The sequence below is a fragment of the Diorhabda sublineata genome, chromosome X (genome assembly GCF_026230105.1).
Source record: "Diorhabda sublineata isolate icDioSubl1.1 chromosome X, icDioSubl1.1, whole genome shotgun sequence".
NCBI lineage: Eukaryota > Metazoa > Arthropoda > Insecta > Coleoptera > Chrysomelidae > Diorhabda > Diorhabda sublineata.
This window is the reverse complement of record NC_079485.1, coordinates 14587691-14600760: the sequence shown is the minus strand read 5'-3', so window position 1 is coordinate 14600760 and position 13070 is coordinate 14587691. Positions and strand designations below refer to the sequence as shown.

The window sequence follows — 13070 nt, the reverse complement described above, 5'->3', positions numbered from 1 at the left end:
TGGAAAAAATTATGGAGAGATAGATAGATAGATGGAACGAACACAGCTTTAACGTACATAGAAGAGTCAAAAAATTTACCTATACTAACAGGAAAAGACAGTTTGGAAAGTTGGTAGACGAAAACAACAAGGTATAGATATAGACAAGGAGGAGCAGTTGGAGATATGAAAAACCTAATTTGTTTACTGATGATCGTCATGCAATGAACACTCTTGATCTGGATAGACCCGAGATAATGGTAATAAAAGCCCTAGAACAAACAAAGGATGGAAAAGCAACAGGATGCGATGAAATACTGGTTGAATTTTTGAAAGTTATCAATGATAACAATCTGAATATCGTGTAAAACCTATTTAATACGATCTACGATATCGGTCAAATTCCATCCGACTGGTTGAAATCTAAGTTTACGAGGATATATTGAAAAATTCTTAGCCTTCTATAGATTCAAACAAAATTTTAATATCAAAATATTTTATTACTCACCTTATTCTCCTCTTAATTGGAAACATTTATTACAGTGAACCTGCAACGTCTCTAGACCTTTCAAAAAAAATGTTTCTTCTTGCTCTGCAAACCACAGCTTTTATTACCTTCTCATTGGAGGAGGAAAATTTACGACCTATTAAACTTTTTTTCAGTTGAGGAAAGAGATGATAGTTGGATGGAGCCAAATCTGGTGAATAAGGGGGGTGTTCTAGTAATTCAAACCCTAAATCATGAATTTTTTGCATGGCAACATGAGATTTGTGTGCAGGGGCGTTGTCCTGCAAAAACAAAACACCTTTGGATAGCTTTTCGCGTCTTTTCTCTTTTAATTTTTCCCCGTAGAGTAGTCAGTAATGTCGAATAGTAATCTCCAGTTATTGTTTCACCCTTATCCATAAAATCAATCATGATTACTCCATGGCAATCCCTGAAGCAAGAACTTTTCCAGCAGATTTTTGGACACGAAACTTCTTAGGTCTTGTAGAACCAGAGTGTCGCCATTCCATCGATTTTGCTTTGTTTCTGGATCGTAGAAATGTACCCAAGTCTCATCCATAGTAACAATTAGGTTTAAGAAGTCTACATCGTTTTCAAATCGATCGCAGATCGAACGCGATGCTTCTACCCTTGCACGCTTTTGGTCAACATTCAAACATTTCGGGATCCATTTTGCAGCAATTTTCCTCATGTCCAAATGAACGTGAACTATATGATTATATATGATACGCGATCGTATGAAATATTCAGTGCTTCAAATATCCGTTTTAGCCCAATTCAACAGTCTGATAAAATCATGTCATGAACTGCATCGATATTTTCGGGGACTGACACAGAAACTGGCCTCCTTCCCGATCGGTCATCATCTTTAATGGAAAATATACCTCTTTTGAAGCTTGCATGCCAATTTTTCACGGTCACATACGAAGGACATTGATCACCAAGGGTATTACGAGGCATATCTTCGTAAATCTGCTTACCTCTTAACCCTTTTAAATACAGGTAGTGGACATCTTTTTTCTTTTAATTTATTGCGTAACTCTGGTTTACTTTTTTGACTTCAAACTTTACACTGACACTTCTAATGAGTTATTGTTCGTTGCTATGGTATCGCAATATCTTGTTTATGCTTGGAACGGGTCTAGGGTAACTAGAAATAGATCGAACACTTTGCGATTCAAAAATGCCTAGATCAACAAAAAGATGTTTATCGTTGCTTTATAGATTACGAGAAAGCATATAACACTATCAACCACAACAAACTTATTATATCGTTCAGGACTCGACACCAAGGATATTCAGAAAAATCTGTATTGGAATCAAAAAGCAAATATCCATTATGGAGACATGAAAAGTCAAGACCTAGGCATTGCTAGGGGAGTTAGGAAGAGTTGCATTCTATTGCCGTTGCTGTTCAACTTATACTCAAAGCAAATATCTGTAGAGGCACTGGAAGGGCATCAAAATTAACGGTGTACCATTCAACAATCTCCGCTTTGTCTTATTGGCAGATAACGTCGAAGTTGGTTTTAAGATCAACAGAAAGAAAACCAAATTTATGGTGATTAGTAAGAGAAAAATACAAAATGTAGATCTGCATATAGAAACTGATCCCATTGAGAGAGTACACCTCTTCAAATACCATATACAATTAATGATGAATGGAACCCTGATTTAGAGATAAGAGAGCTCTTGAGCAACCGCAATGTTGAGAATTGATCCGACCTATCCCAGCCTTGACCCTATCCTTACCTTACACTATTTTGTTTTATATAGAGTCAAAGTTGGTAACCATGTTCATGTTAATTTTAATTTAGTTAAGTTGGCAGGCGATTAGCATTTTTTGATATGTTCAAGTGACAGTGATAAAGTGAAATAAAATGGTGACAGGAAAACGTGCTCAAATTTGTAATCTCAAAAATTGTTAAGTATTGAGCAACAATCCGACGACTGTTTAGTAAGAGTTTTGTTAATAAAAATAAGTGTTGTCAAACGATTCAAAAGGTACCTTTTGAAAACTTTGTTCAATAAACTGAAAATTTGTCAACTTTGGACTTCATCATTTCTCAACAAAGAACCCAAACCCACTGAAAATAACACTGAGCATTGATACCCGATGGCGAGCCACGCTGCTTTACGGTCTGGAAGAGTGGACACTAAAAATAGCAACAATACAAAAATTAGAAGCTTTTGAAATGTGGCTGTAATGACGCATTTTAATAATACCTTGGACTGATAAAGTAACCAATAAGGAGGTGCTGAGAAGAATCTGAGAAGATCTAGAATTGGTTGTAACTATTAAGAAAAAAAAAAGAGTCCTTCCTATATATTTCGGAATGAAAAATACGGTTTGCTAGAACTTATCGTGGAAGGCAAGATATCAGGTTGGAGAGGGCTGCAAAACCTATGCGAATGGTTCCAAATACCTAAAAAAATAGCTTCGAATGCTCATGCGATAATTTTCATGGACTACCTTAATAAAGGTAAAACCATCAGGGTTTAAGCGAAGGGATCAAGCATTTGTCTAAGAAGTGTTGTTTCATCAAGACAATGCACCAGCTGAAACATCCATTATTGCAATGGACAAATTTAATGAATTAAACTTTGAATTGCTACCTCATGCACCCTATTCGCCAGATTTATCCCCCTCGGATTATTTTCTGGCTCCTTGGTCAAAGATTTTCCAACAATGAAAAGGTCATATCAACAGTTAATTTTTATTTTGAAGAGCTTGACGATTCTTATTATAAAAAAGGTATCGAACTTATTGAACATCGCTGGGGAAACTGTATTTTTTCCAATTTTTTTTTGTTTTTTTTTTGTTGGACCGGATACTTCTGGGACAATGCTCGTATATTATCAATATAAAAGTATTTATGTTTCTAAATCATTTGATTTTAGGTTTCTTCTGTTTCAAAATTAGTTTGTTCAAATAATTTTTGAAAGATAAATAAAATTGACGTTTCCTTTTTTTGAAAATATATGTATTAGGGTTAGGTGAGTATTTTATCAAAATTTGAGACAAATACGACCGTTGGAAAACGGGGAAAAATTAATAATTAACGTTGAATTTTCAGATCGAAACATTTTTAATCGCATGGATAGTGCGGTACAAAAAATCTCACCCTCTCACGACTATCATTTATCCCCAAAAATAATTTCGATTCATTACAAAAAAAGATGATATTCCATTCAAGATTCCAGGTCTTTGCATCAAACCGTGAAGTGAGAAGTATTAAATAAACCCAAAATTTGACGATAATTCAGGTTGTGATTAGCTTATGATGCTTTGCAAAATATTTGATCCTGTGGACGTGAGTTGACGTCCAGCTTTTCTTGATTAAATCCCTAACAACAATCCACTCGTTAATTCTTTGTTCCAACACCTAGTTGATTTAAATACATAATAAGTATTTGCTGGTATATAAATTCGATCCCGATATTTTTTATCACGCCTCGTGTATAGAGAAATAGAGAATCGGAAAGTTGGTAGGTACCCCATTATTTGAATGAGGTGTTCGGTCTACGGCCCTGATCTAAATAACGATAAGTTGATTCAAATACTTACAAAAAACTATCGTCCTCGTTGAAAATTCGATCACAAAATTTAACGTCCAATGAAATTATTAAGCGAAAATGAAAAACGAGTGAATGACACAAAATAAATTCCAAACACACTTATCAACAAAAACCGACTGATAATATTCGAAGCTATTGTACCTATTCGCATGCAAACGTAACATTGAATAGATTGTCCCAACCGAAAAGGTACTTGCTTCACCTTGAAACGGGAAATTTAGATAACAATGTGTATCGAGGTGGGATTTTCACCTCACCTTTCACGAGTTTCGAAAATAAATAACTATAACACATTTCCCCCGAAAAACCTAGCTTTATATAGGCTAATATCTAATATATTATCTTGCTATCAAGTCCAACAATATGTTTTGATTGGTTACCACCCTTTTTAAGCTTGTACTAATTAAGGGTAAGTGACTCTTATACAAGGTTATCACCAGACCCCCAGCACTAATCGTCGGTGTTACACGTTGTCTGAGGTTTTTCTGTAACCTGATGGACCAATTCACCAGCCACATGACCGACGATAAGGGATAATGCATCTGCAGCTGCAACCGCCCACCCCCTATCAACCCACCAACCTATAAAAAAAATTAAACAAAAACAAAAGAAAAACCCAAATATATCACCAAACCAGGAAAAACAGTTTTTTCAGGCTGGTGCTTTCTTCTTTTTTCAAATTCCCATTTGGTCGTTATTTTTTTCATTTTTTCAACTTAAAGCAATGCAATTACAGGCCAATCACCCCAGCCCATCAAAGGAGCAACTCACTTTAACGACAAGGCCAAGTCTGCTGTATCTAGAGTTACCAGTCGTTACCAACCAAGAAGCTGGTAACTTTCATCGAAGACACGATTCCGGATGAAAAAGATGCTCATTCGAGAGACATGACCGATTAATTGTCAGCACATGGTGCCCTCACTGGTGTTTAAGTCCAATAAGAGCTCAAAGAAACGCGGGGAGTAGCTATGAATGGCTGGACAACCAAAAGAAGATTTCAGTCAGCTAATCTTGAGCCAAAAACACCAGCTAGAGACCCCAAATTAACTCCAGCTCACCGATTTACCTGATAATACGTTAATTGGATTAATGAACAATGGGGCTCCGTGTCTGCATGGTAACGATAGAAGAGGACGAGATTTTTATTGAAACTGGCGGTTGAAAGGCGAAATGATACAAAGACGAAATTTTAGGGTACCACGTCGTTCCCCACTATCATCGGCGACATGCCCTCCACATAGTGCAGGTGCAGGCAGTATTTACAAGATGTCGAAATTGCCGCTATAGATTGGCCAGCGCGTAGTCAGGACTTGAATCCTATCGAATTAAAACGGCGCTTACTGAAGAAAATCATTATTTAGACGAATTTAAGATTCCTTTTTGTTTCATTATAAAGTTGCTCGCGAGTATATATTCAATTCAGTTTCTGAAAATATACGTCATACTGACGGAGTCTGAAAACGCCAAAATTGGTCTATAATTCAGGCAAATTTTTGTCTGAACGGTACAGATTTAATCGACAGTAAAGTTTATTAAGGGAGAAATAATTTGATTCGAAATATGAACAGGAACAATTGAGTCAGCATTATTTGAAAAAATATTAAAAGTTTTTTACGACTTTCTATCGAAAAAGTGATTAAACTATAACAACTTTTATATTATTCAGAATAACCTCAAAAGTATAAAGAAAAACTTTATTATCTCTCAAAATTGAATGCAGTTTCAAAAAATTTGATTTTTAATCCACCATTTTGGAAATTTAAATTTCATTTTGTCAACTTTAAACTACAACAATACCCCAATTTCAAAAATTTTATCAATTAATGTCTATATTAATTAAACACGCTGTATATATAATAATTGTTTATAATGATGAATTCTTACGATTTTTCTTCATTTTTCAATTGATTAAATATGATATTTTTGATTTTAGCGAGGTATTTTTACAATTTTTCACACACAAAAAAATTCGCTTTGCGTTGTATATTCAACAGTGGCAAAAATTAAATTAAAAATTCAAATAGAATACATTCAACAGCTACCTGTATTGATTTCCCAAAGAAAAACAACAACTAGGAAGTAGAATAAACAACATATTAAAAACAATTTCACAACAACTAAAAAAGAAAGGAAACTTACAAAAAAAAGGGATAAAACGATGGAAATCTTGAAAACTACGAAAGTGCTTAAGCAAGAAACACAAAATACCTGTTGTATTATATTACTAGCAGAGAGACATCGACGTAGAGCGCATTTCGGACACTCCAGAACAACTGAAGATACCCGGCCGGGAAGGACGTCGCGACGCCAAATCGATTGTCGGCGCTTGCGCAAAAATATTTTGTTCCAGAGGGATGTCGGCTTCCGTCGATTCCGGGAGATAGAAGTGTGAATACCACTCCGGTTCTAGAGAAATTTCCTTTTTTTTATTTGTAAGTTTGACTGTTTTTATCTATCTCTTAAATTATATATGTAATACAGTATGTTGAAAGGAATTAGACCTAAATTAGTAGTCCAATATTCAGAGATAAAAAATTACGTCCATATTTGAGACATGAAAAACCTTGTCTACTAATTTTATCCTACTTCATAAATAATTATTAGTTTAGATTATTTTTTTGAGTTACCTTAATTGTTAAAATATTTAAGTGACTTGCTTAAAATTAATGAAACTAGTGTGCATATACGAGATGTGATCAAAAAATACAAGGGAAAAATAATACAAAATCGGAATTAACCTCCTTGGCTCGTACTTATTCTAGAGGAATTTCTGAAAAAAGGGGACTTTCTCAATGTCAAAACTCTTCTCATTTAACACATTTTTCATTCAGAAGTCACCTGGTACTAAATCTGGTGAGTACGACGGAGTGGAATATTTTTATTCTCCACAAAATTCGTTAATCGAAAGCAACTGTTCTAATATAAGTTTGAAGGCACAAACTTTGTTCACTTTTGAACATTTTCATCTGTTTTAGAAGTCGAGGTACATTCTTTGATCGTGGTTACTTTTAGAACCTCGCAATACGAGATGTGATCAAAAAATACAATAGAAAAGTAACAAAAAATCTGAATTAATCTCCAAGGCTCGAAATGTACTTATTCTAGAGGAATTACTGAAAAACGTGACTTTCTCAGTGTCAAAACTCTTCTCATTTAACACATTTTTTATTCAGAAGTCGCCTGGTACTAAATCTGTTAAATACGACGGAGAGGAAGATTTTTAGTCAGCACAAAATTTGTAAATCGAAAGCAAACAGTCTTCAAGTTACTAGACTATTACTATAGATAGATTTTTCTGTTTTGTTAGATTCTTTAGCACTTTTGTTAACTTGAAACAAAACTTCTGCATAGTTCAAGAACCATATTGTCTTGTCACATGAGGGTTGAAATAGACCTCTTTTGTGACATATAGAACTGTTTTGTTAGCACCATATACAGAATCGCAGTAAAATAATATTTACCTATCTGATATAAGAATAAAACTTGAAATAATGAAGTTCTTGTAGTGATAATTATTTAAAAAGTTTTGAAAATATCGATAAATTATGGGTAATTTTTAATTCAAAAGTTTCAAATAGTACAACAGCCTTTTTTATGAAAAACCAACATTTGAAGTGAAAACTTTTATTGTCATGTTATATTTGGGAGAAATTTAATTAACTTATCTTAAGTTTGGTTTATACAGCCAAAATTGAAAATTAAACATTAAACTAACAAATAAAAATTAATCTAGTTGAAAGACACTGAAATGATACTTTTAGTTCATGCAGTAAATTTAGATTAAAATTAAACTAAGAATTCGCCAACTTTCAACTTATTAGTTTAATTCCTAAATTTTGTGAAATTATGAAGACAGAATATGTTAGGTCAGTCTGTATTGGTTGTATTGTTTTGTTTACAACATCCTTGTTCTTGTTTTGGAAATATTATTTGCGATATTGTGCCGATTTCCCCCATGGTGTTTTATTAAAAAAAAATAGGAAAAATCAAAGTCTGAAAGTTAGCAATGTCCTTTAGACAATAGTAGACAATGTCAGGAGCTTTCCACATTTGTATAACAAAAAGGAGCCATACAGGGATTTTCCATTGGTTTACTAGTAATTTTAATCATCATTAATTTACTACATAAACCAATAAACTACTATCAAGAATGTTTAGTTTAATGTTAATTTTAATTTAGTTTTAATTTTGGCTGCATAAACCAAGCTTTACACATACTTGCATTAGCAATAACTTGTTCATAAGACAGGTCAGGGTCATGAAGTTCTAACCAAAAATAAAAATTATATTTTCAAATTTCCTTAGAAATTTCACATTTACAATTGCAATATTATGATAGTTATTATATATTTTTATTTAAATCTGTTAAATAAAATTGTAAATCAAGGATATACTATTTGTTAAAACTCTGAAATTATCGTAAATATTTTTTTATAAATATATGTCTAACAAATTGTCTATGAAATTGAAAATAGGCTTATACAATAATATAAAAAATCATCAGTATTAATTATATTAACATTCCTACTAGTTTAATTAACAAATTTAATATTTTATAGCAATTTGTAGTACATCACAATAAAAATAAACAATGTTCTATTTGTTTAAATTTGAAGGTTCTTGACAAAATTCTAACCTCAACACTCTATAGTTGGCATATAGGTAGCATAGAGTGTAATGTTTAAGTGATTTATAGATCAAGGTAAGATTAAGAGAAAATTTATATTAAGAATAAGATATAACTTGCGCATACAAGTACTATGAAAATGTTTGATTTACCTGAAGACACTGGAATTAACGGGTCTTGTTCTAAATGTTTTTCCATGTTCTAGCAGCGATATTCCATTTCATCCCACTTAATTTAAATTTGACAAACCGTATGTTTTAAATAAGTTTATAGTAAGTACATATTTACACTCAATATAATATTGTGTACAATAACTGAGTTTACAGTACAATACACTGTCAAAAACTTCTATCACCTTTCACTTGCTACTTTTAACAAATTTAATTAGATCATATTCCAAATTACTTATCACAGAATATTATATTTGTTAGTAATTAAAATTAATTATTCTGCTTCTTTTGGATATTGGGTCTTTTGGGAGCGCCCGTGTTTTGACACTTGTTACTTTTATTTATAAATTAAAAAGCTATTTCTTGATGAGCTCCATTTTTTAGTACTGCAGCGTTGCCAATTTAATTTTCTTTTTCTAAATTCATAGTAGTACCATGACGTCATACAAATTTTATTTTAGAATTATGATGATAAAAATTCCCACTAGAAATATTTTTTATAATTTTCAAAATGGACTCAAACCTACGTCTTCCGAGGTACTTACTAAGTACATTAAACAATCTGATGAACCACCTTGGACTTCGTATTTTATAAAAGTAAGTTTATTATAAAAAGAAAATGGAAATTACTTATGAAATTTCTAGTATTCGAGTGTAATTGATGATCAGTGGGGAAAATCACACTTTAATTGGAGAGTGGGAAAATCGAATTACCACATATTACGAACTGGATGTTTCCCATACATAAAATATCATTGTACAAAAAGAGCTTATCAGAATTTGAATGTAGAAGATATATTTTTCAGAATAATAAAAGTCATTAATTTGGGTAATAACAATTCAATACAGTAGTTTTATATTTAATAATCATTCGTTTTAGGACTGCCTTGTCTTGCATATGGAGTTGCAGCAACTATACTAATAAAACATTCAGAAATCGTTAAAACCAGTAGAGGAGACGTAGAAATTTATTTCCTATACGCTGAAGATAAAGGATCACTTTATTAAAATGTTAAAATACCAATAGTTTTATAATCATAATGTATTAATATACTTTTAGAAAATAAATATATTGCCAAAAAATGCCTATAAATAATTGCTAACAAATGACTTTGACATTATGAAGGTTGACGAGGTTATGTATATGTTGATTGTTTTTCTATTACAAACTGTTTAGAAGCTGTTAGAAAAATAAGTATATATTCGTATTTAATTTTGATAATTAATAATATTAATTGGTATTAATTTTAAGTTATTAAGTTTCATGAATTGGTAATTAAAACAAAAATTTCTATAAGCTTCAAATGTCTCATCTATTTGAGCTCTCAAATACACAGGGACGTTTTGTACAAAGTTAAATTCAAGATTACCTAAATAATTTATTTTTGTTCAATTTGTTGTTACTTCTTTGTATTTATTTTTAAATAAATAGAAATACTATATACTATTTCATCTATTAACATTAGTATGCTTTTAGCTTTACAGTGTAGAACATGCTGAAACATATTATGAAATATGCTATTCCTCCACGGTAAGTAACATTTATAGTATTATCCACATATTATAAAATTTTTTTGTAGATTATATTCTACAATAGTTGATAAACAAGAAATGGAGCATTTCAAAAAATACGTTAACATGTGGTGGGATGAATTCGGTGCTATGAAACCTCTGCATGCTATGAACAAAATCAGAGTACCATGGATCAGAGAATCTCTCGTGATTAGCAAAGAAATTAAGAATCCTGCATTACCTCTAGCAGGATGCACTATTTTGGATGTTGGTTGTGGAGGTATGAGAATAGAAATTACTTTATTAAACATATTGTAAACTCCGAAAATTTCAGGTGGAATTTTATCTGAACCATTAGCGAAAATCGGTGCAGAGGTAACAGGATTAGATGCGAATGAACACCTCATCAATTCTGCTAAATCTCACGCTCAGCTCTTCAATACAAAAGTAAATTACATTGTATCAACTATTGAGCAACATGCTGAAGAAGCTTGTGAAAAATATGACGCAGTCGTGGCTTCAGAAGTTATTGAACACATTACAAATAAATCTTCATTTATTGAAGCATGTTTGAAATGTTTAAAACCAAACGGAAAAATTTTCATAACAACCCCTGGTAAAACATGGCAATCGAATGTATTTGGGATAATTGTAGCTGAAGACATTTTAGGAGTAATGCCACAAGGTACCCATCAGTATGAAAAATTTATATCTCCTACCACCTTGCAGAGATTATTGGAAGATAGTGAGTATTCTAAAGTTTAATTTCAGATACTTCTAGTGACAACTAAACATATTTGTTTCAGATAATTGTAGAACTGAAATGATTCATGGTTTATTGTACAATCCTGTGGGAAACTGTTGGTACTGGTGTTCAGATACGACATTTTTATTTGCCCTAAATGCTGTTAAATTATCAAAGAATTAGTGTTTGTTAATTTGTTTCCATATTTTTTGATTAGATTTGTATATTAAATTATTTGTTTTGAATTTAAACTACATCAGTATAAATAAATTTGAATACCAAAGAAATTTTCACTATTTTGTTTGTGATTATAATTAAAATCTATGCCAAAATTTTTCACATTGATTCCAAAAATGCAATTTGTTTTTTTTTTTCTATTACGTCTGGTTAACTTATAAATCGATAATTTCTAATGTGAGGATTAATTCCTGGCCACATGATAATCAGACACACACACACACACAAATTTTGGCCTAAACGACAAAATTTTGAACTTGGTACGAAAAACATCCTACATGAACTGTTGATTGACCCTGAAAAGATTTTGCTACCACTGCTGGACATAGAGTAATTTGTGACCCCCTTTATCAAAACAAGATGCCTGCTTTCAGAAAAATTTGGAAAACTCAAAGTATGAAACTAGCTTGGTTGAACTTTAAAGAAGTTCTTCGGGGCAACAATAAAGATCCAGAGTACAATGTTATGCTATAAAAAAATACATAAGCGTATAGGTACACTTTCTACATTCCTATCTTGACTATTTCCCTGATAACCTAGGCGATTACAGCCAAGAGCAAGGTGACATAAAAGAAATGGAAAAGCGGTACCAAGGTAGGTGTAATAAAAATATGATGGCCAACTACTTCTGGTATCTCAAGAGGAATTGCCAAGACACACAAGAGATCTGCAGAAAAAAAACCGAAGTTCTGAAGCTCAAATGGAATACTACTTCACACTTTATTTCATTTTAACATAAAATAAATGGAGGGTAGGCACCAAGGTAGGTGGAATAAAAATATGATGTCTGACTACTACAGGAATCTCAAGAGGGATTGACAGGATACCCAAGATATCTGCAGGAAATCAAAAAAACCAAACCAAAAGTTCGAAAGCTAAAATGAAATACTAAGATTTTTTTTTCATTTTGACATGGTTTTCTTTTTTCCAAAAACTTTTCAACCTAAATCGTTTATAAACTATAATGAAATAAAATTCGTCACTACCCAAAAACCAGTTATCATTAATCTCACTGATGCAGGGATAGTTGCGATAGTTCGTGTCTTGTTTTGACACTGAACCCATCAGTGATTTCTCTGATCTCAGTCTGGCAAACGAGCTGGATCTTGAAACCATCACTCACCAAATCTTGTAGGACTTTCTCGCACTCCAGCGCTAGCCCCTTTTCGGCCGTTATGGTTTGTATGGCAGCTTTGCTATGTGAGCAGATTGAGCATCACCCGTCTACATGCCATAACAGCGAATACCTCGACTTGCAAGATAGTGGCGTGTTCCCAAAGGTAAAAAAAATCGCAGAAGCTTGCTTTGGGCAAGCCATTCATCTTGCAGCCATCTGTATATCAGGTGACTTTATTATATAGTATAGCGCCCTTGGAGTCACCATTCCACTGCTCCCGCTCAGGGATGTCTGCCTCCGTATCCTTTGGTTGCTGCCCACCTGAGGTCCAGATTTTTGCAAGGCCGCAATCTGACTGTGCCAGTTAAACTAAAATTCTCAACTTTGTAAAAAACTATTATTAAGCCAAAAATGGTACGGCAATCTGCTCAAAAAAGTTTAAAATACAAGGTACCTCGATAGAACGTCCACCTTTGTATTGCTTATTGCATGAACGCAGTTTTTCGGAGGAGCGCGGGCGTAGGTATGCCAATCGGTAGCCTGGCTCTAAGGAATTTATCGCTATAGAGCGGACCGTGCGTAAGTTTTACAAAAAT

The 13070-nt window shown here is 32.9% G+C and overlaps 3 protein-coding genes across 21 annotated transcripts in view; 2 read left to right on the top strand and 1 right to left on the bottom strand.

The window, feature by feature from the left end:
* Nucleotides 1-9259, bottom strand: part of LOC130450689 (rho guanine nucleotide exchange factor 18) — a 103817-nt gene extending 94558 nt beyond the window's left edge. For 4 of the 13 annotated variants that reach the window (XM_056789225.1, XM_056789227.1, XM_056789226.1 and 1 more), the window contains exon 1: nucleotides 8846-9248. In XM_056789225.1, coding sequence (XP_056645203.1) covers nucleotides 8846-8891 — 46 coding nt within the window. In that variant the 5' untranslated portion in view covers nucleotides 8892-9248. Of the gene's footprint in view, nucleotides 1-8845 lie in introns of all 13 variants that reach the window. The other 9 variants (XM_056789229.1, XM_056789234.1, XM_056789235.1 and 6 more) reach the window with 4 other exon arrangements.
* On the top strand, nucleotides 6415-11479 carry LOC130450691 (ubiquinone biosynthesis O-methyltransferase, mitochondrial). Of its 4 annotated transcripts, none has more exons than XM_056789240.1 (5): nucleotides 6415-6498; nucleotides 10341-10394; nucleotides 10444-10655; nucleotides 10710-11120; nucleotides 11182-11422. In XM_056789240.1, exons 2-5 carry the CDS (start codon nucleotides 10357-10359, stop codon nucleotides 11301-11303), a joined length of 783 nt encoding a protein of 260 aa, XP_056645218.1. In that variant the 5' UTR covers nucleotides 6415-6498; nucleotides 10341-10356; the 3' UTR covers nucleotides 11304-11422. The 4 variants fall into 4 exon arrangements, with proteins under 4 accessions (XP_056645218.1, XP_056645216.1, XP_056645219.1 ...); XM_056789238.1 differs by lacking the exon at nucleotides 6415-6498 and adding an exon at nucleotides 9977-10058 and having other exon boundaries at nucleotides 11182-11479; XM_056789241.1 differs by lacking the exon at nucleotides 6415-6498 and adding an exon at nucleotides 9978-10003.
* LOC130450692 (uncharacterized protein C15orf61 homolog) lies at nucleotides 6429-9992 on the top strand. 4 transcript variants are annotated; one of them, XM_056789244.1, is made up of 4 exons: nucleotides 6429-6498; nucleotides 9325-9460; nucleotides 9509-9692; nucleotides 9744-9992. In XM_056789244.1, exons 2-4 carry the CDS (start codon nucleotides 9329-9331, stop codon nucleotides 9869-9871), a joined length of 444 nt encoding a protein of 147 aa, XP_056645222.1. In that variant the 5' UTR covers nucleotides 6429-6498; nucleotides 9325-9328; the 3' UTR covers nucleotides 9872-9992. The 4 variants fall into 4 exon arrangements, with proteins under 4 accessions (XP_056645222.1, XP_056645224.1, XP_056645223.1 ...); XM_056789246.1 differs by lacking the exon at nucleotides 6429-6498 and adding an exon at nucleotides 8626-8768; XM_056789245.1 differs by lacking the exon at nucleotides 6429-6498 and adding an exon at nucleotides 8626-8965.
* Nucleotides 11480-13070: the final 1591 nt, after the last annotated feature.

Excerpts from the sequence above, each read along its gene's own strand:
- LOC130450692 (XM_056789243.1), top strand. The coding sequence starts at position 9,299 with ATGACGTCATACAAATTTTATTTTAGAATTATGATGATAAAAATTCCC. Across the intron at positions 9,461-9,508 it reads GGACTTCGTATTTTATAAAA|TATTCGAGTGTAATTGATGA; the intron begins GTAAGTTTATTA and ends TGAAATTTCTAG. Across the intron at positions 9,693-9,743 it reads AATAAAAGTCATTAATTTGG|GACTGCCTTGTCTTGCATAT; the intron begins GTAATAACAATT and ends CATTCGTTTTAG.
- LOC130450691 (XM_056789238.1), top strand. The coding sequence starts at position 10,357 with ATGCTGAAACATATTATGAAATATGCTATTCCTCCACG. Across the intron at positions 10,395-10,443 it reads AAATATGCTATTCCTCCACG|ATTATATTCTACAATAGTTG; the intron begins GTAAGTAACATT and ends ATTTTTTTGTAG. Across the intron at positions 10,656-10,709 it reads TTTGGATGTTGGTTGTGGAG|GTGGAATTTTATCTGAACCA; the intron begins GTATGAGAATAG and ends CGAAAATTTCAG.